General features: G+C 41.7%; 1 protein-coding gene across 1 annotated transcript in view; it reads right to left on the bottom strand.

Annotated features, from left to right (window-relative positions):
• Positions 1 to 2,322: 2,322 nt before the first annotated feature.
• Positions 2,323 to 25,850, bottom strand: part of RBP2 (retinol binding protein 2) — a 39,023-nt gene continuing 15,495 nt past the window's right edge. Inside the window, exons 5-7 of the mRNA XM_074962980.1 lie at positions 25,716 to 25,813; positions 4,044 to 4,094; positions 2,323 to 2,456 (exon numbers count right to left, since the gene is read on the bottom strand). Of these exons, the coding sequence (XP_074819081.1) occupies positions 25,759 to 25,813 (55 nt within the window). The 3' untranslated portion in view covers positions 2,323 to 2,456; positions 4,044 to 4,094; positions 25,716 to 25,758. The remainder of the gene's footprint in view (positions 2,457 to 4,043; positions 4,095 to 25,715; positions 25,814 to 25,850) is intronic.

Genomic DNA, 25,850 nt, shown 5'->3' with positions numbered 1-25,850 from the left:
TAGCAGCTATGCAAGAAAGATGATGGTAAACCTGGAACAAAAACCCCATCAAACCTTGTAACTGTATGCTATGCTGTATCCCTGCAAATCAACTGTTACCACATGCCTTTGTCTCCTTCAATCTAAAATGTTTCCAACTTGGTTTTTCTTCTCACCCTTCAGGACATATACTTGTTTATTACCATCCCAACTCACTAGTATCTGCAAGAACCAAATGATTAAATCCAATTCGATAACTAAGATTTTTAGACGACATTGCACAAACTAAAACTAATGATGGAGGTGACATGTTTGGGGGGAAAACAAAACAAAAAACCCCAAGTCCTTGTGTGTTGACAGTCGTGGTCCAACTGTCCCAAGGTGTAAAGTGCTTTTGTGTTGTCAGTCTTCTTCAGATGTATTAGCAAGGCTAATTCCCCACTCTGGCACTTCGAGTGCAGAAAGTGGGGGCCCCGCAAGGACTCTAAAAATTAATACTTGCCACTCCAGGCTTATTCCCAAGGTTATAACTTTTCTCTGACCTTGGATTGGTAGATGCTGCCACCACCCAAGCGCAAAACCCCTTTAAGAGCCCAGGAAGGCGCACTTGGGAATTCCTTCCTGTGGGGTATCCTCAAGTGCTTTCACTGCCTGCCCCTCGCCTCTGGGGAAAAGCTGAAAGAAAATAAAAAAAGGCAATCCGCTATTGCCACCAGCTAATTAAACAACATCTGCACAAACCTCTTAACACAAAAATCTAATTCTGTTCTTAAAAAAGGTAAAATTTTATTAAAAAAAAAGACAATACATCTGCGAACTCAGGCTTTTGCTAGATTTTAAAAGAGCAGCTACAAGGATTAAGCACCAAGAAGAGCTTTCTTAAGGTCCAGCTTAAAGGTTACAAGCAAAACAAAAGCACCTGGGGTTAGCATAGAGGAATCCACAAACCATAAAGAAATAAAAGGGATAAACCTAGTTGCATCTTCCTAGACATTTTCTGATCTACTTACATATCTGGGGTTTTAATGAGTAGTTTCTAGGTATGATACTGATGATTTTTTGCATACCTGGCCTAAGCTTTTTGCAGCATAGCTGCTGCCCTGTCCACCTCTCCCCCAGAGAGCAACAGACAGACAAAAAGGGAATCTTTTCTCAATTTAAAAAAGTTCTAGCCCTCCCATTGTCTCTATTGGCCAGGTGCCCACTCACTTCCTTTTACCTATGCATAGCAGGTTTCAGAGTAACAGCCGTGTTAGTCTGTATTCGCAAAAAGAAAAGGAGTACTTGTGGCACCTTAGTCTCTAAGGTGCCACAAGTACTCCTTTACTTTATGCATAGCAGTGAGACTTAACACTTTACAGGTAGAGCAATTAGAGAACAGCTACTAAGAGAGATTTTATAGCTACTGGCTGGCTGGGTGTCCATAAAAGGGAGCTATCCCTCCCCCCATTCATCACATGTATTAATATGTATTGGACATACAAAGAAGGGGAAGTCTTTACATGCTGCAGTAAAGAATTAGTGATGTGTATCAGTGAAGCGCTGCCTACAGATAACATTGCCTAACATTTTCCCTTATAAGTCCACGTTTTCAGTTTTTTAGAATTTTGCCAAAAACTGTAACCTTTTGGGTTGATATTTTTCATGCCAGCTGGCTGCTTCAATCTTTTTAAGAAGCAGCAAAAGGGTTTAATCAGTTTATTATTTTTCCTTAATGTCATTCTTGGAATCTTCCCTGTGTTAATATTTTTTCCAAACAATTTTTTGTTTGTTCGGGTTTTTTTGGAAGAGCTCTAGTGCCTCCATGCTTTGGAGCAAGGGGGTAATTTTGCACATCCATCTACATTTGCTCAGGGTCTGCGAAGTTGCTCTTCACACATGCTCAGTAGAACTTGTTAGAGGTTTGCAGTTAAAGATCTGCAAATATGCCAACTCAATTGAGCATGCATTAACTCCCTGCAGAGAACTGCTGCAGCCATCATATCCTTTGGAATAAGGAAAATTGTGTTGGACTTGAGCCAGGATACCATGAATTCTAGTCTCAGCAATTCCACTGTCTTGTGTGGATAAGTTTGTTCACTTCACAGCTCTTACAGAGCCTCACACCATGGCCTTAGAAGGCAGGCATAAAACCCAGAAATACAAATTCCCAAACTTCTTGCTAGGCAGAAGCAGCAATAGTTGTGTACTTAGTAAATTCCTTGTTGCATCACCTTTAGTGGCTGGTCCACACAGAGGATAACTGCTGCTAGCTGCTATCAGTTATTCTGTTAGCTCAAGCAGCAGAAGTCTTTTCTGTGATTCTAGAGGCTCTGGGTTTAAACCCTGCTGATGACTGATGTGGGGGGGTCAATATAGTGTCTCATACTGGAGATGGGCACAGGACATTGTGACATTCTATCATCAGCACAAGCGTTGACATGAATGGAAGCAGCAAATGATGACAACTTCCTGAAACATAGCTGATTGTGGTCCAGCTGTTTTAGGGGATAATAAGAGAATAAAACAGAGGGTAGTTTAAGCAATGAATAGCTGAATTCAATAATTGAATGCATAAAACATGTAATTCAAAACCTCATTGTGTAAGCACTGTGTCTGTGTAACTCCCACAGTCATCCATAGGATTCTTGAAGCTGGTAATTTTAAAATAATCTGGAAGGGGAAAAAAAGGTCACGGTAGTGCAGATGAAGGCCCTGATTCTTCATGCTGTTTTCTTACAGCATACAAATCTATAACACTCTTTAAAAATAAAGATTTCTCAGACTAATTAATAGCTTTCCGTAAGTTTTTAAATCCGGATATTTTGTGGAATGCCTGGTAATAACCATTGTGTAAATTCAGTGACACAAAGCTTAGTTAATACAGAGGTAAGGTTGCCCTTTTGTATATTATACCCTTCTAGAATATAAAGTTCAGCTAAATGCAAGCCTCTGAAAACCAGGAAATACACAGTTAAGGTACATGCCAATGCAGCCTTTACTGTGCCCTCCTGGAGCTGCAATAGCTATGGGATATTATCTGCATGCACTTCAGTTGCATTCTCTGTGTTAGGTGTAGCTATACTGAATGGAAGAATTAGCTGGAACAACCTGACAGAGGTGTGATTATGATAGGAGATCTGAGCAGTCCTGAGCCCTGCTCCCTGTCCTCCCCCACCCCAATATGCATAATCAAGGGAAGGTGGTGCACGTGTACCTTAGGTTGTGTCAGTAAGTGCACTGGGATCTTCTTGCCCGAGGATTGTCAGCTGAGAGAGGATATGAGAGTAGGTTTAACAATGGGTAAGTGAAAGTATACTATTAGGTAGCATCCTGTGCATAAGGCTGGAGGGGTTATAAAGTTCAGCAGGTGTGGTTTTGTTTCTATGGAGTAGATTAAGTGTTTGAGCATAGGTAGCTTCCGTTCACTACAGCTCACCTAAACAACAGTTTATACTCTGACCTAGGGTGGTCATTTGTCCTAAGTGATGTACATGAACTGCAAGGGCAGAGTCAGAGTATGTGTTTGTGTGTATTAGGACATGGCTTAAAGAGGGAATAATTAAGGTTGTGTGGGCATGTACCTTAACTATGTATTTCCTAGCTGTCAGAGGTTTGAGTTCAACTGAATTTGACATTCTGGAAGTGCATGATATAGTGCCAGGCAACCGTAATTCTGTATTAAAGGTTTTTGTCTGTTGATTTCCTAGTTTTTTTTTAAAAAACAACAAATAGTTGTAGGTACAGTATTTGTATTAATTTAGGCAGTTTAATTACCACATAGGTTTCAGTTCTGGGTTAAAGGACTGGTCTACACTGAAAAGTTAGATTCACCCAGCTATGTTTTTCACCCTCCTGTCACGATGAGTGTATACACTGAAGTGCTACATCTATGCTGCTGTAGCATTAAGTGTAGACATAGACTCCATCTGGTGTCTGGTTCCTACCAGGGCAGAAGCTCTGGGTTTTGTTTAAGAATAAAGAGACTGAAAAAAAAAAATACAGGATATCACAACCCCAACTCCCACATGGAGACACTGGCATTTCTTTTTTCCAAATATAAAACTGACCATTATTGCATTTACCTGGCATGCTCTTTTCAAATCTTGTCTTCTTCCTAGGATCTGGGCTAAAAACTGAAGAAAATGCAGAAGAAAAGTTGAAGACAGTTGAGGCCAAAAGGCAATGCATTTAATAACATTTTTTCTACACAGAAAATGTGCGCAACTCAGTACTAGAGTTTTTTACTGAGGTTTGTAGTTAAATTAGGTTAAACAACCAAGAGATTTGACAATTATTTGAATACTAGTACCTGCATTCATAATATCTGATTCAACATTACAAGAATTATCAGTCCTCATATTTAGGTGATGAGGAGGGTGGAGATTCTGATCAACTAGAGAAAGGGACAACTTTTCCCAAGAATTAAGTGCATTATACATTTTTTTCATCTTTCCTTGAAATACGTGCAGGTATAAAACTATTGTGCATGAAAGCAGCCTGTTGGCCTCTTATTCAGTATGGCATTTTCAATGTTTCTTCATTAGTTAAGAAAGAATATATGATTATACAGCTCTTAAGCAGATCACATACAGCCAACTGAGTTAAGCAGTATCTCTAACAGTTCTGTAAGAATTCAACTGTTGCCTTCTAACACTCCCTTATCTCTTGTTCCAGGCTCCTCACATTATACTGACTATTCACCAACCACAGAACAACTCAGTCAAATTGCTTAAGTATCTTGCAACTCTCCAGTTCCATTTGGAAGGTCATCATTTGGGGTCCTCAAAGGCAGCAGCCGTGGTTTAATATCAATGGTCATCTCAGCTTTTGGTTAAAAAGAGTATGTTTCTAGCCCTTTTCCTCATAGATGTGGCCTTGAAAATCTAAACTGATTGTTAGAATCAAAAGCTTGTCAAAAGTTTTCCAAAGTAGTAACAGGTTATTCACATTCCCTGCCACAAACCACCCAAGGCTGCAGACTCTGACAAAGTATGTAGAAATATTGTAAATTCTGTTCCCTGAAAGAAACATTTCTTACCAATGGTTGTATTCACTGTAAAGCAAGTCAAGGCCTCTGGCTTTGTAGTGAAAGAAAGTGAGCTGTGTGAATGACATTTACACTTAAATACCTAATTGCACATCCTTTGAGGCTGGGTCCAGCTGCAATGTACAGACCCTCTGAACATTTTGCATTCCCCAGCTGAATCCTGGGCACTCTGACTCTGCCTTCTACATCTGTTGTTTTCAAGTGACCATTATCTTAGAGACAACATTCAAAGGGAATGTTATTTAATTGAAAGTTTAAATTTTTCATGCTTAGGATCATGCACAGTTACTTCTGTTGTCAATATTCCTTATAATGGTCGACTATTCTTTGCAAGTAAGGTTACTGAGTTGTGTTTCCAATCACAATTTGTCTATGAGCAGTTTATATTTAAATTCCTGATATGCTAAGTGTGCGATTCCTTTGTCATCACAGAAAGAAAAAAAAAAAACTGTATTCACTTATTTAACTGGGTGGGGAAAAAATGGTTTACACATGGAAAATTGACTCAACTCAGTTTGAGAATTGTTGAGTTCCTTGTAACAGTGTTAGCTCCAATCATTTTTTAATACACGTTTGCCAAAGCATTCCTGTATTATTCACTTCATATCAGACTAGACTCAGCACATCTCCTGCTCCCCTCTTGCTCTGGAAAGAGGTGTAAGTTACTAGTTCTCTCCTTTTTGTGAAGCAGTTCATTCCCCCTTGTGTGCAGTCAGCTACCCTGGCTGGTGAGTTAGGGGTGGGGAGCAGAGCAAGAGGACTCCTCTCACTCCTAACAGCCCCTCTCAATTCACTTCTTGCCCACTTAGTTTCACGGGGGGAGTGCCTCAAAATAGCCAGTCACAGTCTCCCAACAGTTGGCAAGAAGGGGTGAGTATCAACAGAGGGTGTTGGGAATGGGCAACATCCACCCTGATTGAATTGGCCTTATTAGCACTACAAAAAAGTAACTTCCTCTCTGTTGATATTCACCCCTTCTTGTCAACTGTTGGGACTAGGCCTCTTCCACCTTGATTGAATTGGCCCTGTTAGCACTGACCCCCCCCACCCACCCACCCACCCACTTGGTAAGGCAACTCGCATCTTTTCGTGTGTGTGTGTGTGTCTACCTACTGTATATTTCACTCCATGCATCTGATGAAGTGGGTTTTAGCCCACGAAAGCTTATGCCCAAATAAATTTGTTAGTCTCTAAGGTGCCACAAGGCTCCTCATTGTTTTTGCTGATACAGAACAACATGGCTACCCCTCTGAAACCTGTCACCACAGCAGAGAAATGAGTTCCACGGAAAGTCATTTACACCTAGGAGTATGTGGAGAGTCATATCAGCTAGGTCAGTGGTTGTCAAAACTAGAGAGTAGTCTTGATGGAGAGAGTAAATCCTGATTGGGGAGAAAGCAATGAAACATGTTAAAATCTTTACTACTGACAGTCTCTATTAGGCAAATACTGAATTACACTGCATGTATAAATGTACAATTATTCTCAAATTATACTAACTAAAATATGCATATTGGCGTTGAATCTCAAACAGTATGACTTGCATCTCGCTGCTTCTCACAATACATCCATTTTGCTGCATATTTTAGTGCTATTATCAGAAATTAGCTCAAGGCTACCACTGTATGTGAATGGCTTGTAAAAAGTGTCACAGAAGTGCTGGCAAGAACCTTTTTACTACCTGTTCCCATCATATAATGTGTTTCAAGGTACCAAACATAAATAGGAAGTCTCTCGTAGGTTTCTTTTACTCTTTGCATCATACAAAGATGTGAAAGCTGCAGAGCGTCATTAGATCAGATGTTCATAGTTTTACAGAAATGCTCAGTATTGTGAACTGTATCAAAAGCACAACTTTTAAAATCTCATTTGGTCTTAGCTCTCTCCGAGGAAACCATCTGACCATGATTCTCTTTTCATACATAAGTTTGTTGGCTGTCCTGAGGGAAAAACTACTCCAATGTTTAACAGAGTTGAAGGATGAATTTAGATATTTTCATCCTTCAACTCTGTTAATGCTGATATGCTGATAATGCCAAATGCTGATAACCACTTAACTGAAGTTTTTTTAAAAAAAAAAGAAAAATTCTGACTATTCACACATACTTGGCAGTTATATTCTATAATCTGAATAGATCAGTTTTCTTTAAGGTTCCAATACAAACATATTGAAGCTTGAGGATAAGTTTTCTGCACTAGTGGGGAAAAAGAATGCTCAGGCTTTGAAAAAAAAAAATCTGTAGTAGCTGGCAGCATAGAGCTGTGTTCAAATGAACAATTCAAACTTTAATTTGAAGAGAGAGAAACAGTAAATCTTGATTCATCTAGCTAATCTTGAACCACATTTTCAATGTGAAACCTATTGAACAAGTCTACTAGCTTTGCTTATCTTTCAGTGTCAACTCAATTTAACCTAGAAGTAAAAAGTATAATTTGTAGCAGTTTTTCAACCACATAATTTTCTGGCCAAAGTGATTGGTCAGAAATTTTTAAAGTGAGAAAATGGTTAACAAGCTTTTGTGGTAAAATTTCAAAATAAAACAATTTGACATTTAACACTGAACATTTTGTTTAGGATTGTGTACTCCATAATGGGGTACATGTAATGTAAGATAGCAGAATCTTGCAGAAAAAGGCATAAGAGCCAATGATTGGAGGGAAGCTGAAGCCAGGCAAATTCAGAAAAACATGTAGCTTGTTTTTTAAAAAGTGAGGGTAATTAAATCATTGGCACAGCTTACCTAGGGACAGATTTGGTTCACCAACTGCAGTTTAAATCAAGACTAGATGTCTTTTTAAAAACAAAAACAAACATGCTCTCTCTCAAATAGAAGTCCTGGGCTTGATGCAGGTGAGGTTCTTTGGCCTGCATTATACAGGTGATCAGACTAGATGACTATAATGGTCCCTTCTGCCTTTAAAATCTAGTCAGAGAATGGAAAGTGAGAAGAGCAGTGTTATCTGTAATGGCTGAGAAACATCCAGGTGAAAATTCCCAAAAACTAAATTAAGAGAAACTATTGTAGTATGGGAAACTATAGCCAAGAAAAAAAAAATTCAGATATCTGCATCTCATGCAAGTTTTTGACTGAAAAGTCCTTAGTGCTGGTGAAAGCTACCAGCTTATTGGATAACGAATATTAGTGGGTGGAGCCCACCAAAGCAAAATAAGGCCCACTCCCTCAGATGAGGGAAGAGCCACTGAATTTAGAAATCAGTGGATTACACAGGACAAAGAATGAAGGGGAAAAAAAAACCTGACAGAAGTGCAGGTCACAGGCATCCAGTGGTGTCCTGTTCATGAGTAAAGACAAAATATTGTTCTAGTATATCTAGGGGTACAAGAAAACACACAGAATCCTTCACCTAGGAGGCATCTGACAGTGTGCTTGTCTCATGAATGGAGGGTCACAGTTTACCTGGCTGTGAAGCACTGCAGGGAATTTGCGATTCAGAAATATCTTGTTCATTAAGTCTAGGCTCTAGAATTCATGTAATGATTTTGTTTTATCTATAACCATTTCCAGTACTTCTACTTGCATCTGTTTTATTAACTTGCACTTGATTTCACAACAAAAATATCTAAGTGCTGTGTGTTAAGCAGAGCAGTGAACTGGTAAGCTAGTGGAACTGGTAAACTGGCCGGTGCTGTTTCTTTGGAAGCAGCAAATCTGTGAGTACTGCAAGTGTCCAGTGGATGAGGGGCAGGAGGCTCCAAGGAGACACTCGGAGGGCTCAAGGGTTGGGGTATGTCAATTGCTAATGCATAAGGTAAAAGCAGGGCTGCGAGGTTGAGAGGGGAGTACTTGTGTTGCCCATGGCTGGTAGAGTTGGGAAATTGACCTAAGCAGCCACAGACCTGGCTTCCTCCTGCTAAGGGCAGGTGGTAGCGAGCTGCTTCACAACTCTGGGCACCACCAGGCAGGGGTGTGCACAGGAATAAAAATTGGCTGCTTTTGGAGGGGCACTTTCTGTGCCCCCCACAGCTGGAGAAGCTCCCTGCCCTGGAGGAGTTTGTGCTCTCACTAATTGGGAGGGCCCAGGCCCCTGCTTGTTCCCCCTCACACATGCCCCTGCCACCAGGAAGCATCCCAGGGGTTGAGTAGGAAGTCTCTGGATTTAGCCACCAGTCTGACAATGCTAAAGACCAACAGGAATCAGGGCCTTCAGGAGAGGTAGTCTCCAGGTAGCTCCATCAGTACAGGCAGCCTGATTAGCCATACCACCTGACTGGATATCCGATGAAGTGAGCTGTAGCTCACGAAAGCTTATGCTCAAATAAATTGGTTAGTCTCTAAGGTGCCACAAGTACTCCTTTTCTTTTTGCGAATACAGACTAACATGGCTGTTACTCTGAAATAGGCCAGCTCATAAGCTAGCAGCAGCTTGCTGTCTTCTCAGTGCTCATGCCCCCCACAGTGACTACCCCTACCTTGAACTCCTCCTTGTCTGCTCCCTTGCTTGTTCCAGTTCCTGTCCTCTAATTTGACCTCTGGCTTCTGACTACAGTGTTCAGCATGACTATCTGCTCTAGCATCTAGTTCCTGCCCTCCGGCAGGATCCTTGGCTCTAGACTGATGCCTGCTCTGACCAGCAGGCCCACTCTGGCCACTCGGCTAGATTGGCCATGTCCTAGTCAGCTCACAGTGCAGGTTTCATCACACTGTTTCTACTGTACTAATTCTGAGCCTCAAGGCCTTCAATGAGCCTCTGAATTCTTGCCTGAGGCTGCCGATTGCACTAGGTATACAAACTACCTACAAGATGGCCTCAACACCAGCTCAGTTTAAATAGGCCACATAGCAGCCATTAGATAATGAAACACTTAGTCACAATCATCTTTGCTTGGATTTGAACTGGAATTATATGTGCAGTAGGGTTAACTACATGCTAGTAAGAAGGCAGGTGTATATAAGTAAGGAGCAGTGGGAACTGGAGTACTGTAAAGTTACACTAGAACCTCAGAGTTATGTATTGACTAGTCAATCACACCCCTCATTTAGAACTGGAAGCATACAATCAAGCAACAGAAAAGACAAAACAAATACAGTACTGTGTTAAACGTTAACTACTAATAAAATAAAGGGAAAGTTGAAAAGATGTGACATGGTAAAGAAACAATTTCTGTACTTGTTTCATTTAAATTAAGATGGTTGAAAGCAGCATTTTTCTTCCGCATTGTAAAGTTTCAGAGCTGTATTAAATCAATGTTCCATTGTAGACTTTTGAAAGAACTGTAATGTTTTGTTCAGTTACAAACATTGAGTTACATTCCTGAGGTGTTTCTAACTGAGGTTCTACTATACTAAAATTTTAGTCATTTGTGCTGCAATCTCTTTAGTTTCATTTGATCCATTGGCTAACGGGATAGCTTTATACCATTTATGTAATGCTATTAAGATGAATAGGAATTATCTTGATTTACCCCATAATACTCATTTTAAGCCTTGATTTTTGAAATTTTCTGGAGTATGTGGGCCTAATCCCACCCCTATTAAAGCCAATGGCAAAATAGCAGGCCCTTAAACTCAGGTACAGCAAATTCAGAATGCCGTAGTGTGCATCCTCCAGGTTCACAGCATATTCTATTTTTATGAACTTCACAATGGCTTCCAGTACAGTTCCATGTTGATTTAAATGTTTTTATTGACTCTTAAGGCTTCAAATGGACTTGTTCTAGCATAGTTAGGTACTCTTAAAGGATGGTTTGGCACATAGTTTAAGATCTGAAATCAGTTTGTTTAGTTTGAAATCAATTTGTTTAGTTTGCTCAGAATATAATCTTGGTATGTGACCTAGAGTTTTCTATATCAGTGCTTCTTGGCTGAGCAGTATCCTCTCTTCAACTACTGGAAAGTGTTAGTCCATATTGACATGCATAATCAGAGAGAAAAAAAATGTTATTTTGAACTATCCTTCATTAAAGTCAGCTGTCTCATGGAACTGTAGAGTGCTCTAGCTTGTTTTTGCCTAAGGTTCTTTATAAATTTTATAAAGCTTGAATTGTCTCATCAATACTGAGTCATCAGTTGCTTCAACTTTGTAAAATGTTAAGTCACATGTAGTGGATAAATATTGTTTTTGGGTTGTAAGTTAAACTTGAGGGTGGATTCTCCATTGCCTTCTCCATAGTGTAGTTATGTACACATGTATAAAGTGGTTACTAGAGTACACGATAGCATTTCATACCCATTAAGCATGTGTTCCCTACATATGGTTTGAATCTGCCCCTCCCCCCCAGTGTGTGGAATTGAGACAGCTTCCACCTTTGAGCTAAGATAAGGGGGTCTTAGCTCCAATCATATTGACCCATGCTTTCAGATCCAAAAGGTCAAGTTCAATGCTCTCTGCACCACCAGGCACATTGTGTTACATGTGAACCCTCCACAAAGGTGCAAATCAATGGAGAATCAGACCCTTAGTGTGCATTTTTGTCTACTTAAAGTGAGATGGACAATCTCTACCTTATTTTACATTGTAACAGCAACAGTGGAATAATAGAGAAAGGTCCAGTCCATTCCTGCTCTGAGAGCCAGATCCCCTGCTAGTGCAGCATTGACTTTAAGGTGGCTGGGCTGACTTACAGCAGAGGATCTGATCTTCAGTAGTTTTTCATACTGCACCACGCTCCCCCCCCCCCCCCAAAAAAAAACACACCCCACCAAATGAAGTAGTTTTGAAGAATTGCCAGCACATTTATTACCATAATTCTGCTGCTCAGCTACTATTGTGCATAGTATGCTCTGCTAGGAATAGTTCTATTTTAGTTTTTGCTTCCCCTACAGTCAAAGCCACAAAACATACATGGGGCTTCATATGTGCCATGATAATGTGAAAACTTGTTAAGGTCAAGCCGTCAGGAAGAGATTTTTTAGAAACACAGAATGTGACTAATCCATAACTACTCTTCTTAGAGCGGCCTGATATTAAGCACTGGTTTTGGCACACAATTTCTTCAGTTAGAAAGTGGCTCTGGCGATAAATGGTGGTTGGTTTATTTATTTAAAAAGCAGTGTTCTCCCCCCCTCCCAACTACAATAGTTGTAAGATCTGTTTAACAGTTTTGGGAAAAGTTTAAAAAACAGTTATCACAGTTTAGAGCTTCATAGCTAGATGATATTTCAACTTTCATTGTTTGAACTACAATTAGTAATCACCTACAATTGTTGGGCATTTTCATAGCCGTGTGTGTGTGTGTGTGTGTGCGCGCACGTGCTCGCTCGCGCGCGCATGTGGCCACCTTCGTAATGGAGGCATTCCTCACCATAGCGCAACAATATGTAATTTACTCACTACAGTAAGTGATTACAAAAAAGCTATATAAAGTTACTCTTTTATGATAGTGTATTATATACACATTGCTAGAGGCCTCCATGGCTCTTGCCATTTAAAATTATGTTGAGCTATTTTCCTGTTCAGCCTGCACTGTTAAGTCTTTCACAAAGAAAGTACAGAGGCATATGCCACTGATTATGATCCATCCATACAACAGGACAGTGGGGAAAGAAATCTGTATATGGCTAACAGTGAGTTCCCTAACATATTACTTGCTTCTTATACACCTTGTGCGTGCACTTAAGTGTTTAGCCAAGGGCAAAATTGTATGAAGGAGTATAACCCTCCCATATGTGGGCATAGCTTAGTCCACATCGATGGCGGGGGGAGGGGGGGGAAGATTGGCATGGAAACTAAACAGGATTGAGGTTGGCCTAGACACTGGTAATAGTGCAAGGAGATGAGGAAAGGCCAGGAGCCTAAGGAAGGGTAGTAGGCTGGTATTGCTGTACCTGAGAGGGGGAATCAGGAGTCTGATTGGATGCTCGGTGGCAGGGAAAGACGCACACTTAAGGTTTCCATAAAGCCAGTTGTTAAATCTAAAAGCTGCTTCCTAGCCTATCAGCTAATGTTCTGCACTGTGGTTGGCTGTCAGTTCTGCCTGTTCAGTCCTTGACATCAAGGGGAATGACTAGGCAAAAATGACTGAATAATCCTCGGCCGTCTAACAAACTTATTTTTAGGCTTACAGCATCCCTCTCAAAGGCTACATCTGCATTAGACTAGGTTGGTCAGTCTAGCTTATAACCAGTTTGGCAAGTGAAAAATTATAGCAGAAAAGCACTCATGTTGGTATACACAGTGTTGTTGTAGCCAAGTCAGTTCCAGGATACTAGAGAAGGTGGGTGAGATACTCTTATTGGACCAACTTCTGCTGGAGAGAGAGACAAGCTTTCAAGCTATGCAGAGTTCTCCCTCAGACCATCCTTGCCACCAAGATGGTCACCTCCCTATAGACCAGCATCCCTCACATTGACAGCATAGCTACCTGCCTCAAATATTTATAAGACAATGGACAACCCTCAGATATCCACCCCAAACACATCTATTTCATCCTTACCCATAACAATTTTACATTCAAGAAACAGACTTTGTCCAAACCCTGGAGACATCTTAGTACCCAGGGCTGTTCCCACAATATGCCAGCCTCTTCACAGGCCACCTCGAAGAAGAATTTCTTAACAAATGCACCGACAAACCAACTATTTTCATCCTTTGGACAGATGACAAAATTCCCTCAGATTGCTACCACCACCCTCATCTATTAAACTCTCTGAAATACTCCTCCACCAACATCAACTTTCTGGACATCACGATCCACTTCAACAATAAACCTTGCAGACAATTAATGTAGAAGAAACCCACAGATCATCACACCTACCTTCATAGATCTAGTAACCACCCCAAACACACCAAGAAATCTATTATCTACAACCAGACACTCAGATACCACAGAAATCCACTCCAAGGAGAAAGTCTGGGATATACCTAAAACTCACAACTGCCTTCCCCAAATAAGGCCACTTCACCAGAGAAGTAGATCATGACATGGAATGAGCCACCCAAATACCTCAAGAGAATCTGCTGCTATACAGAACCAAGACCTGCTCTGACTACATACCCCTAGTTGTCACCTATCACCCTACATTGGAATCCATATGGGGTAACAACTACAACCCATTCTTGATGGAAACCTCTTCCTGAAAGAAGTTTTTCCAGAGCCCTCTCTTTTGGGCCTTCAAACAGCCCCCAGTGTCTCCAAATCAGAAGCAAGCTACCCACAGACCAGGGCACACCACTTCAAAGACCCTGCCAGAACAGATGCAAAACCTGAAGATCTATCTCCACCACTACAATGATTGACACCTCCCACAATACATTTTTCAAGGTTCATGGATCCTACACATGCCTATCACAACATGCCTATCTACCTCATCCAGTGCATTAAATTCACCCCTACAGTTGCTGGGGCTACAAGACAACCACTACACTCTCAAGTGAACTCTCAGGAAAATGAAAAGGAGTACTTGTGGCACCTTAGAGACTAACCAATTTATTTGAGCATGAGCTTTCGTGAGCTACAGCTCACTTCATCGGATGCATACTGTCTTCTGCAAGTTCCACAGTATGCATCCGATGAAGTGAGCTGTAGCTCACGAAAGCTCATGCTCAAATAAATTGGTTAGTCTCTAAGGTGCCACAAGTACTCCTTTTCTTTTTGCAAATACAGACTAACATGGCTGTTACTCTGAAACCTCTCAGGAAAATAGAGACACCATTTCACCTGGGGATGAACACTTTCGCAAAGCAATCGCTGTATATCTTACCTATCAGTCCTCATCCTCAGAGGAAGCCTACACAAAACGCTTTCAAAAACGTGACCCTGGGAACTTAAAATTCATAACTTTGCTAGATTCTAAAAACTATGGTCTCAGGCAAAGCAGCATTTTACATGTAATCATCAGTGCAGCTGGGCCAGTGTAATGTTTTAATGAAGACTGTCTCCCCAAGAGATGGTAACTACGTTCACAAGAGTAGCTTCCCTGCTGACATACTGCTTATTCACAGGGCGTTATATTGGTATAACTACATTGCTCAGGGGTGTGGATTTTTCACACCTCTGAGCGACATAGGTAGATCTAGTGCCTGGGTTAGGGCTGGTCTACACTATGGATAGACTAGAACAATCTACCTTTTTGTCCTAGGACTACATGGGTTTTAAACAGGCCACTTCATGTTGAACAGTCACTTAGTTTAGCATAAGTAGTTAGCACATGTTCTATCTGTTTTGATCTTGTATTTAGCTGCGACACTGAGAACCTTCCCCAGACCTGAAGAAGTGTGTTGTGCATCTCAAAAGCTTGTTTCTCACCAGCAGAAGTTAGCCCAATATGAGATTCTCACCCATCTTGTCTTTGTCTTGTCTGGTATAACAGCTTGTACACTTCAGCTTTTGCCAGTATAGAAAGAAAATCCACCCCCACCCCCCACACTCCTCTCCCAGTGCCATAACTAGAGTGGCAAGAATTTCTAGTGTGGACCTGGCCTGAGTCATAGCTGACGCTTATTGGGAGCAGTGGTTAGGTGGCTGCTGATTGCCTGGGGTCAGGGCAGACATTTTGATTGATCAAGGCTCAGTATAGTCTTTGCTCACGCTGGACTTGACTGCAAATTAAGGTTTTACAAACAAGTCTTTGTTCCTAAGGGGTTCTTTTTTTCTGGTAAATTTAAGTGTCAAATTCACTGGTACATGTCTTAGAAAGTTTTGTTAAATACCTATGTAACTACTGAATCCCAAAACACCCTGTGATTGTTCCTTGAATAATTTATCCTGAATATTGCATATGAAATATAGCTTGTACTGTAAGTTTTCAGTAAAAGTGTGTATTAAAGTAACTAAGTAGGTGGAACATTTAACACAACAGAATGATAAATTGGTTTTATGCAACTTGTTCGTTACTTGCCCCCTGGCAGCCAGATACTATATATGAAATTGTTTCTAGAGGTCCACGACATTTTTCCTAATTTTGGTCCCCAGTGTTCAGATACCACCACACTCCCTGAACTGAATTTTAAGTTTTCCAGAACAATTCTCTTGGACTAAGTTTATTTTCCATCTTCACCTTAATTTGTATTACAAGACAGACCCCCTTGTGCCAGGCACTATACAAATGCCTAGAGACAATCCTTGCCCCAGACAGTTGGCAGGCAAGAGAGCAAGAGGAGAAACAGGCGATACCAAGAGGTGGAATGATTTCCCCCAGATCATACAGCAGGTCAGTGAGCAACAGGACTAGAACCCACATGGCCCAACACCCTGTCTAGTGCCCTATTCACTGGGATGGGCTATAATGCATTTGGCCCAAAACGTTTTTTTTAACTGCAGGTTGTCATGAGTTATCAGAGAGATAAGGTGGGTATTTTAATATTTTGTATAGGACCAAGTTCTGTGGGTGAAAGAGCGAGAAGCATTTGAGCTTACCCAGAGCTCTTCTTCAGGTCACTTGAGTTATCCTGGGACCAACATGGCTACAACAAACATTGAATACATACAAAAGTTATCAGACATACTGGACCAGATTCTTTCTATAGGCCTACTCATGGGGTAAAAGGGAGTTAGTCTACAGAGACAGATGGTAACCAATTTGGGAGGTTTTTCTTAATGTGTGCCTACCTACATTAACAGGTAAGGGGCTGAGATAATGGGATTACTTCCACTTTTCTGCATTTTAATCTATTCTTCTACTGAAGCACAGGCCCAGGTTTAATCCTCAGGACAAAGATTTATTACACAGAGTTACACTTCAGAGACATTTGAGAGAGAACATCTACAAGCAATACTTAAACTAGTTGTGAATATTTCTCATAAGCAAGTCACTAGTATAGGATAGCCTTTTGGTGTTTCTCACCCAACCTGCCAAACTTGTTGCTACTACAAGAGGAACTGTAAACAACATACCCATACATAGACCCCACACACTTCCTTCCAGCTGTCTCATGGTGTATGTGTGTGTGGCCTCAGCCCTTCTTGCAAGACGTGCATTTCAAAATATATACGTCCCTTGAGCATCTTACAGCTAGACTAGGGTGGCAGGTCCACGGTCTCCTACCAACCTCTCTTCATCAGAAAAAGGAACGCTCACCACTGGAAATAAGTTTGTCTTCTTCTCTTGGTCCCAGTAGGATAGGCAGTACCAATAGATTTGGATAGGGATAGCATACACTCCTTGAGACCTAGCCCTTGCAGTGGATACCTTTTATCTGTAGATGGTTCAGCTACTGATTTCATCCAGGCAGTCTCCAAGGTTTCCTATTTATAGTCTTCCTCTACTGCAAAACACACACACACCACACTTCATAAGTATTTCTATGACAGTTTGCTGCAACTTAAGGTGGAGGCAGAGAAAAGGTATTTGTTTCATGACAGCACATGTTGCTTGTATTAAAATTATAATCAGGACCCTAACTCAGAAAATTAAATGTATTGTACTGCTTCCAAGTCACTTTTCTGTACACAAGTTTGGCCAGCAGGCGGTGTCTAAATTCTGTCCATAAGAAGTTCTTTTTCTACTGTCTGGGGCTGCCTAGCTTCTCCTGTAATCTTTAGTGTATAAATTAGTTTCTTCAATCAGTTCACTGAAGACAAAGAATTTATAAAGTGTTTGCATTGGCTTTTGTAATATTGAAGCCTTTATATGAGAGAAAAAGGTTATTTAACTACAGTAAAAGCACAGGATCTTAACTTCACTTTGTTCTGTGTCACATTTTCTTTACAGCTACAAGTTCATTTTCATGGATTAAAATAAAGAGTGAATTTACTGCATGCAAAGTGTGCCAGATAGGTAGTATGGGGCTGCCCTCCCCCTTTTGTTCCTTATTACCATTGCACAGCTTTAACGTCACTGGTAGTAGAGTGGTAAAACACCCCTAGCATGAGTGCTGTTGTACCAGAATAAGGGTGCCTACACTGGTAGAGATTTCTACATGCAAAGGGAAATGAGCTATACTTGGGTAAGGCACCTTTATACTGGTAAAACTGCATCCACAGTACAACCTCTATTGTATTATTGGTAAAAAGAGTCACCTTCTCCTCCAACTGACAATTATACCAGTACAAGATCTGATAATGAAGACCAGCCTTAGAGAGCTGAAGGCAACTGTTTAGCCACAGAGTAAACACAGCTAAGGCAGTAGCAATGCAAACCTCTTCATTTCTCTCCTTCACCCAACCACTGCCACTAAAACTTTAAGCTTGAATTCAAGTGATAGTCAAAGCCTAGGAAGATAATTTGATTAAAAAAAAGTCTGCATCAATTGTTAATATTTAATAGTTTGGGATACAAGTTCAGTCCTCTTATGAAAAGGAATCTAAAATAGTTTGTCCTTATCACCTTCCTGGTAGCATAGCTGTATGTTACCTTGTGAGGATACCAAACCGTGTAATTTAAGTGTTTGCACTAGTTATTCTGAATAGAATATGATTACTAGTAAATTATAAAAATCCAAATAAGAGTGTCATGCACTATGTGAGGGTTTGGGCTGTTTATATTGGTCCAGAGGGCCAAAATATGCTCACTGTTGCACCCATGTAGCCTCAGTGTGTTCAAAGTTCCTGTTATTTAAATTAAATGACAGATTTATCTTGGATTTATGGATGACTTGAGATGAAGGACTCTGACATGCACATTATGGCAAAGTTTCAGAGTAACAGCCGTGTTAGTCTATTCGCAAAAAGAAAAGGAGTACTTGTGGCACCTTAGAGACTAACCAATTTATTTGAGCATAAGCTTTCGTGAGCTACAGCTCACTTCATCGGATGTATGCAGTAGACAATACAGTGGGGAGATTTTATATATACAGAATATGAAACAATGGGCGTTACCATACACACTGGAACGAGAGTGATCAGGTACGGTGAGCTATTACCAGCAGGAGAGTGGGAAACAATCAAGGTGTGCCATTTCCAGCAGTTCACAAGAACGTGTGAGGAACAGTAGGGGAAAATAAACAAACATGGGGAAATAGTTTTACTTTGTGTAATGACACATCGTCAAGAATCTACAACCTATCTTGAAGGATGAGCCATCACTCTCACAGATCTTGGGAGACAGGCCAGGCCTTGCTTACAGACAGCCCCCCCAACCTGAAGCAAATACTCACCAGCAACCACACACACCACACAACAAAAACACTAACCCAGGAACCTATCCTTGCAACAAAGCCCGTTGCCAACTGTGTCCACATATCTATTCAGGGGACACCATCATGTCAGCCACACTATCAGAGGCTCGTTCACCTGCACATCTACCAATGTGATATATGCCAACATGTGCCAGCAATACCCCACTGCCATGTACATTGGCCAAACTGGAGAGTCTATGTAAAAGACTAAATGGACACAAATCAGACATCAAGAATTATAACATTCAAAAACCAGTCCGAGAACACTTCAAATCTCTTTGGTCATTCGATTACAGACCTAAAAAAAGTGGCAATTCTTCAACAACTTCAAAAAACAGACTCCAACGAGCGACTGCTGAATTGGAATTAATTTGTAAACTGGACACAATTAACTTAGGCTTGAATAAAGACTGGGAGTGGATGGGTCATTACACACATTTAAACTATTTCCCCATGTTTATTTCCCTCCCCCCACACACACTGTTCCTCTCATGTTCTTGTCAACTGCTGGAAATGGCCCACCTTGATCATCACTACAAAAGGTTTCCTCCCTCTCCTGCTGGTAATAGCTCACCTTACCTGATCACTCTCGTTCCTGTGTGTATGGTAACACCCATTGTTTCGTGTTCTGTGTATACAAAGTCTCCCCACTGTATTTTCCACTGCAAGTATCTGATGAAGTGAGCTGTAGCTCACAAAAGCTTATGCTCAAATAAATTGGTTAGTCTCTAAGGTGCCACAAGTACTCCTTTTCTTATTATGGCAAAGTGTTGTCTTAACACATAGCAGATCTCAGAGAAGTGAATATATTATGTTCATGCATAGCCTTATGTCTGGATACTATAAAGCCCTGGAGTAAGTGATATTTTTGAGGTTTGACTATTTTTTGACCATTGAAGGGATTGATTTTTTTTATTAGAAGAAGCCTCCTCAAACACCAGCTTTATCAACAGAATCAAGGCATTAATTCCAGCAAGAAAATAAATTTATAAAGTCAGAACTTGAGCCCAAGGGCTTGATTCACTCACCTTGTGTAGTCATTTACACATGTGCTAAGTGAGTTTAAGCCGCTACAGGCCATATTAACAGTTTGTTCCACAGCCTCTTTATGCCAGCTACTGCTTTTCAAAGGGGCCACAAGCAGAGGTAAGACCACCTCTTTGGTCAGTAGCACTCGTGCATGAGGCATCTAGGTCAGGCACAGAGCTGGCTCCCATAGGTCTACACTGCCCTGAAGAACTTCAGTGCAGAGAGTTCATTACTGTAAAATGGGGCAGGTTAGGGTGGGCCAGAGAAGAGAGGTGGTGTGGCAGGACCAGGCATGACATATTGAGAGAAATGTGGGGACCCAGTAGACCATAGTCCACCCCATTTACACAGGCAGAGGTTTTGGAGGCCCTGGAACAACTGTCTCCCCTCACTGTCCAGGCTAAAATAATCCTGCATCCTGTTGCTACAAGCAGAGGCTATGGCAATGAGTAACCCGAGTGAAGGGTGCCTGTAAGGCTGCCCTAGCCTGCATTAGGGGCTAAACCGACTCAAGGATGAATTTGCTCCTACAGGTCTGCCTTGGTAGCATTTTATAGTCCTTTTGCACAATTGTAGAGATTACCACACAACAAGCAAGGCATTGGACAATCAGGTCTTGTATCCCGTTTTTAATGGCTTGAGTTCACTAAAGGGGAAGCCGTTCAATTATGATCATACAAAGCCTGTCTCTGGAAGACAGTTGCTTTGCTTTAGTGACTTTTGATATATTATCATTTTAATTAAGTGTTCAGGTTTTCTGTATATTCAGTTCATGTCGTCAAGGAAAGCAATTTGCTGTAATACTGCTCAGGGCACCCATTAGTAGCAAATAGCAATCTGTGTTTTCAGAGAACTAAGGCCATTATTTCAGAAAGGGAGTCCTTCAACTCTGCTTTAATCCTCTAACCAATAAAGCTCATCTTCCAGGTACATTTCTGGAATAGGTTACTGGCACTCACCTCAAAAGTGTTTAGAGAATAAGAATCTAATTAGATTAGCCTTGTCGTTTATTTCTAAAAATTTAAATCCACATGTCACTTTTTGGAGGCAACTAGAAAACTTGCCTTATGATCTTATTTTCGGTGATGTATTGTAGCCAGCTAAATGAGAAGGAGTCCATAATGAAGTCCTTCGCCTGCCCCCCCGAATTTTTCATGTAATGTGGTAGTTATATTTGTTATATGGTTGAAACAGAAACAAAAATGAATGCTACTACACATGTAGTGACAGTGACAAGGATAATTTGTACTGTAAATGCATGTAACTCTAGTTTCTAAACTCCAGTTTGTATCAGTAGAAATCCATGTGACTTATTGTGCTAATATCTTCAAAATTAGTGTAATAATAATTTTTTAAAACTGCTCTATAACTCATGTGTCTCTTAACTGGAAGGGAATTTTAAGCCAGAGCTAGATTTTCAAGTAGCAATACTCCATAATAAATTGTGTGGATATTAATTATTAATTCAAAACCAGTTACTTGTTCTATTTACAGAATATCCAAACTGAGCTGCTTTCATTCAAAACAAGGTCCCTCCCGATCTTGCTATACTTACTCACTAAAGTAGTGCTATTGAAAGTAAATGAGGCTACTTGATGAGCAAGGGCTACAAGATCAGACCCCAAGTCTACAATTAAATTTGTACTCACAATTCTAACGAACGCTGATGTTAAACCAAGAGAAAGGGAAAAGATAAAGTTACGCATTTTGAAAGTGTGCTTTTTGTCCTGTTGTCACGCCAACAGACTAACAAAGGCTTCCCCTGCTTTCAGGACTAAAGCACAATAGTCCTTCTCAGACCAAGTTAGGGTGTGTTTCCAGATTCATAAACAAGGCTACAAGAGGAAAAAGTATTTTTGAAGTAATGTGTTGAAGAGGCATATTTAAATTATTCAGACAGGCATTAGGACCACTCCACTGGAAGCCACAGTGAAGCACTACTGCATTAGAAAAACCCTCCAATTACATTTTATTGGCTAGTAATTTTTATCTTCAGTGCCCCTCCAAGAAGGATATATACTTTTAGTAACTGAAGCACACGTGACTCAAATTCTCTTTTCCAAGCAGTATATGAACTTGGGAAAAGAGGAGTGACTGCTGAGAAAAACATCAGGGAAATTTAAGATTTATAAAGATTTATATTTTAAAGCTTCCCAAAATGCAAGAGGAAGAGGATAAACAATGAACTATTATAATTTTAGAAGTTCACAAATTACCCACTGTAGACATTTTTTTAAATCCTCTTTTTGGAGGGTGAAGGTTAAAGAGGAAACAGGCAGCAAATACAATTGAGAAATTATAGGGCATGGAAGGCATAAAGAATGCCAGTCCTTGACTGTGGTGACAAGAAGCAACACTGGACACTGCTCGCTGAATTGTTAAAGTAGGATGGAAGAGACACCCCACACAGCAATAGTATGGAGTTATCAGGGAAATATTCCAAGTAACTTTCATACCTGACTTTTTCTGAAGTCACAAATAGGGCTCACGGGGATAGCGTCTATGATGGGGTTTGCCTAGATTTTCAGTAAGGCTTTAATAAGCAACTCTATGACAGACGATTACCCGAACTAAAAAAACAGCAGGGATCCAAAGCATAATATGGAAATGGCTAAAGAAGAGAGAATAGGATTCCCAGGGTACCTAAGGCTCTCTTGTTTTTTTACAATAGGTGTGTTAACAATTGGGAGAAAGACTGTTTAAGATTGGCTGATGATACAAAAGTGGACGCTGTAATGGGCCCATGATAACTCAAGAAAGTCCCCCCAAAAACAAGACAAACTTCACAGGCAGTTGGTCTAATTGTTTAACAAAATAGAGTGCTGACAAATTAAGTGCAATACAAGCTAGTCATAGGAGAGTACAAACTACACCCCCTTCCCAACTGATTTTGCACTGAACACCATGAAGGCACTGGAAAGCAGCACTGTGAAAGTACTCCTACACCATATGGAGAAGTCATTCGCAGTGAATGGAGTTCAAAGAGTCAGCATTCTGCTCAGAGCCTGCCAGCATTACCGATATCATTTTAATTGGTGTTCAACAGCAGCGTCTCAAAACCTTGCAAGCCTCTCACCCTGAAGTAATCATACCATGAATTTGCTCAGATTGCAATACAGTTTCTGATGTCCTTCTCCCGTCCTTTGTTTTACCTGTATTTCAGAATGCCAACGTCAGAGTGGCCCCACTTGGAGCACCTTCTTCCAGCAGGCAGAGGCCAAATGTCCCTCCCAAGTTTTCCCTGTAAAGGAGTCCACTTCAGGCTCTCTTACTTCAATAATAGCCTTCCTTGGAACTAGTTCATTACAAAAACATTGTGTAAATAGTCCAAAATACAGGTCACAAGCCAGTGCATTTATCACGCAGCATAGAGAGCCCTTAAAATACCAATACATGATACCCAACATACCACACACTGGCATCTTCCAGCATAGCAGGCACCCCAGCTGTCTTGTATCCCTCTGCCAGAAGAGGGACACCAGCTTTTCCAGCTGTAATGTAACCCCCCCCTTCACAGCCAGAGGCCTCAGTCTCCCTGCTGAAAGCTCATCTTCACCAAGAGAGCGTCCCTCATTCCCCCTGGCCCTCTCACCAATCCCCAGCATTCAACTCTCCAGTGCAGAGACCACAGCAGTCAAGTCCCTCCATTACTCCCTTGCCTTCAGCCCTTAGCTCTCCACTTTACAAAGCAGCAGGCAACACAATCCTATAATACTAGTTTGGGATGTCAGCTTAAAAAACAACAACACCCTCCTACTACCTTCCTTCAGGGAGTACTTCACTCTGGTTGTTCACCTCTCCTACCAACCTTTTTCTAGACAGCTCTAATTCACTAGATCATGCACTCCCTGGTCCTTTATAGGCTTCAGGTGCTGCCCTGCCCTCTTATTTGAGCAAATGGAAGCACCTGTTCTGACACAGTGGCATTGAATCTACTTCATGTGCAGGGTCAGTCACCCCACACAATGTGATAATATGGAAGGGAATTTTTTTTAAGCAACACATAGGGGGAAAAGGCAGAAAATTTTAGGTTTAGTGTTGGTAGCCTAGTGGCAGAGTAGGTAGGGTTGGATAAGTGTATAGGCACTACAGGCCTGTGCCTATGTCCCCCACTCCAGGAGTCACATGAAGACATTAGAATTTAAGCTTCCATTAAAAAAATGTTGCCAGTCATCATACTTGTAAAGAAAATCTTGAAGACATGACTCGTGTAACTGATGCAGTTATGACTGCCTAAGTGTGCAAACTGCCTGACCCAATAGCCCTGGAAGGCATAGACTGCCGATATACTGCTCAGAGTGTTGATGTTGAAATCTGCTAGTTTGGGACCTTTCCCCACCAGCAACACCACCACAGCAGAGGGCTGCATATGAAGAGGGTTGACTGTTATTGCTGCTTCTTGGCTCTGCTTGGGTGCAATCAGAGGTCTCCGCCGAGATCTCTCTGGGCTGCCAGTCTTTACCAGGACCTCCTCAAGACTTGGAAGCTAGTTTACATGCCCTGGTCCATGGTGGCTGCTGTTCGTGAGACCTCCTTGCAGAACCCCTGCTATGCAACCCCATCTCTAGGTGCAGGTGATGCAGTCCCCCTGGGTGTGCCAGAGGATGGTCCTGGCTGGTGCCACCTTATGATCAGTGGTACTGGGTGGACCCCATGGAGTCTGGCCAGCGCATGGGACTGCCCACCCTGCATGCCCCCTGTCATGTGCTCCAGGAGATGAGGGCAGCTGTGCTTCCTGCTTCTCATGCTTTTCCTCAAGCGGGTCCTGTGGGTGGGTGCTCCCTGCCCACCTCTCACCTCAGGAACTTGTCTTTGAGCATGGGTCCTGCAAGCCTCTCTGGGCACCCCTGACATGCCACCTGAGCTGGCTGCATAACATCCAGATGGTCTGCCTGTGAACCTCACCCAGAGAACATCTGTACATGCTCGTGTTTCACACCATCCACTTTCTCACGTCCCACCCCAACACCATGTGGCAGAACCTGTTGCCAGCTGAGTGGGGGGAGGAACCCCAGTGCACCAGTCTGTACTCCACTCAGGTTCCACAGCCTGCCTGGGATATTGGCTGGTGGCTTCTCCATGGAGCCGTAAGCACTGGGGTATACCTGGGCAGTTCACGAATCCCCTGGCACATGTCCCTTTTATTTGCACATCTATGCAGTGTGAATAAGGTTGCAGCCCCTTTTCTGGCTCCTCCAGAACCTCATCCTGAGTTTCTGGCTACACTTTTCCTTACAGCTCCCATCTGTGCCCCCACAAAGTCACAGGACCTCCTCATTCACCTCATACTGGTGTTGGCCAAGAGAGCTATCCATCATCTTGGGGAGGCAGATGGATGGGTCGGTGCCCTGCCACTGCGAATCCTATTTCCAATCCCTTGTACAATCATGTCCTCAGGCAAAGTTCCTCTGGGCAGGGTCCGCTGACTCCCTGGAAACCTTTGGGGACAGTTGGATGTTTTTTGTGAGGTCTCCTCCTCCAGGTCCCTGATTTTCTACCTTTGACCCTCACACCTGCTCCTGGGCTTTTTTCATTTGTTGTCCCTCATAATAAATTGTTGCCTGGGATCAATAGTTCCTCACAATTAACCGAGGGGGGCACTTTCATTTTGGGTGGGCCCAGACCCACCTGTCACCAGTACTTCAAACAGTACAGCACTCACCTCAGGTTTGTTAGGCCAGACTTTTGCAGTAATTTTTAGGAACCTAAGGGTCATAGGCTTCTGCTATATGTTCCAAAATCCCACTGGTGTCAGGAGATCTGCAGATAATTCATAAGCACTATTATTACATAGTTA

This window comes from Natator depressus, chromosome 9 (genome assembly GCF_965152275.1).
Source record: "Natator depressus isolate rNatDep1 chromosome 9, rNatDep2.hap1, whole genome shotgun sequence".
In the NCBI taxonomy this organism is placed as follows: domain Eukaryota; kingdom Metazoa; phylum Chordata; order Testudines; family Cheloniidae; genus Natator; species Natator depressus.
The sequence above is the reverse complement of the archived record's forward strand: the minus strand, read 5'-3'. Positions and strand labels throughout refer to the sequence as shown.